The 1061-nt window shown below is 42.1% G+C and overlaps 1 protein-coding gene across 1 annotated transcript; it reads left to right on the plus strand.

Moving 5' to 3' along the window:
- The first annotated feature begins 615 nt into the window (after positions 1–615).
- LOC144640789 (estradiol 17-beta-dehydrogenase 1-like) lies at positions 616–1061 on the plus strand. The gene is made up of 2 exons (XM_078499862.1): positions 616–659; positions 743–1061. Exons 1-2 carry the CDS (start codon positions 616–618, stop codon positions 1059–1061), a joined length of 363 nt encoding a protein of 120 aa, XP_078355988.1.

Here is a 1061-nt window from a genome sequence, read left to right on the forward strand (position 1 = left end):
TTATTGGTCGGCTTTGCTCCATATACGCTTAAAAATCACATGCTTTTATACGCTTGTCAGTTAATATTTTGTAATTTATACGCTTACGATAGCGAAAAAAGTCCTTTATACGCTAAGCAGTTAACCCCATTGACACCCTCAACTAAAGCTCACCATACCCAGCCTGTCCACAGAGAAACAGCTCCAATATAGGCTAGACATGTGGGAGAATTGTTAGATCTCCTAGTTCCCCACTCCGCTAGCGTGACTCTTTCAAGGCAGTTTTTTGGGTAGTTATGTCATTTGCGCCTTTCATAGACTGTGCTTTGCTCTATAAGAAAATTTTGAGGCTTTTGTTACATTTTGCCATCAAATTAAGACCTACAGGCGGGGCAATGTTTGCGGACACGCCTATTATTATCTTTGTTAATCACTTAACTTGATTGTACTAGGAAGGGAGGTTTATGCCCATATAAGTCCCTGTTATTCATGTTACTTTTACGCAGTGCATACTAGGACCATTTGCTTTCACTGGTCGCCATGTTGAATAAACATGTATTGTTGTGTTGAGCTCTTGAGTATTATTCTATGAATTCTACACATTGCTTTGCAGGCTTGGATAACCCTCTTGCTAGCATGAGCCGAGGGTTAACCTGGCACAACGATCACCCTACCTCCTTGTAAACAGGGCCTACAGCCGTATAAACTGCAAATATTGGCAAATGTTTTGTGACATACACCATTATTACTTATTTTTTAACAGATGTTCTTTAATTGAACCTGGACCAGTTTCAACCTCTTTTACTGCTAATGTATCCCAGACGGCTGGTGATGACACCCCTTTAGACGAGGAAACAAAACAGCTGCTTGACAACTGTGTTAAAAAGATGCGAACTGCCTTCACCACAGTGGTCCAGGGCCCGGAAGAAGTTGGTCAGGTCATCATGGAGGCACTACTAGCTGACAAGCCTCATTTGAGATACCAGACCAACAAACATTATGCAGCAGCCACGTCAAGCAAGTTAGCAGACCCAACCGGCGACTCATCCTTGGAACTTATGTACCAACGTTTTTTCAACTAG

Source organism: Oculina patagonica, unplaced genomic scaffold (genome assembly GCF_052425735.1).
Source record: "Oculina patagonica isolate OP01 unplaced genomic scaffold, crgOcupat unplaced477, whole genome shotgun sequence".
In the NCBI taxonomy this organism is placed as follows: domain Eukaryota; kingdom Metazoa; phylum Cnidaria; class Anthozoa; order Scleractinia; family Oculinidae; genus Oculina; species Oculina patagonica.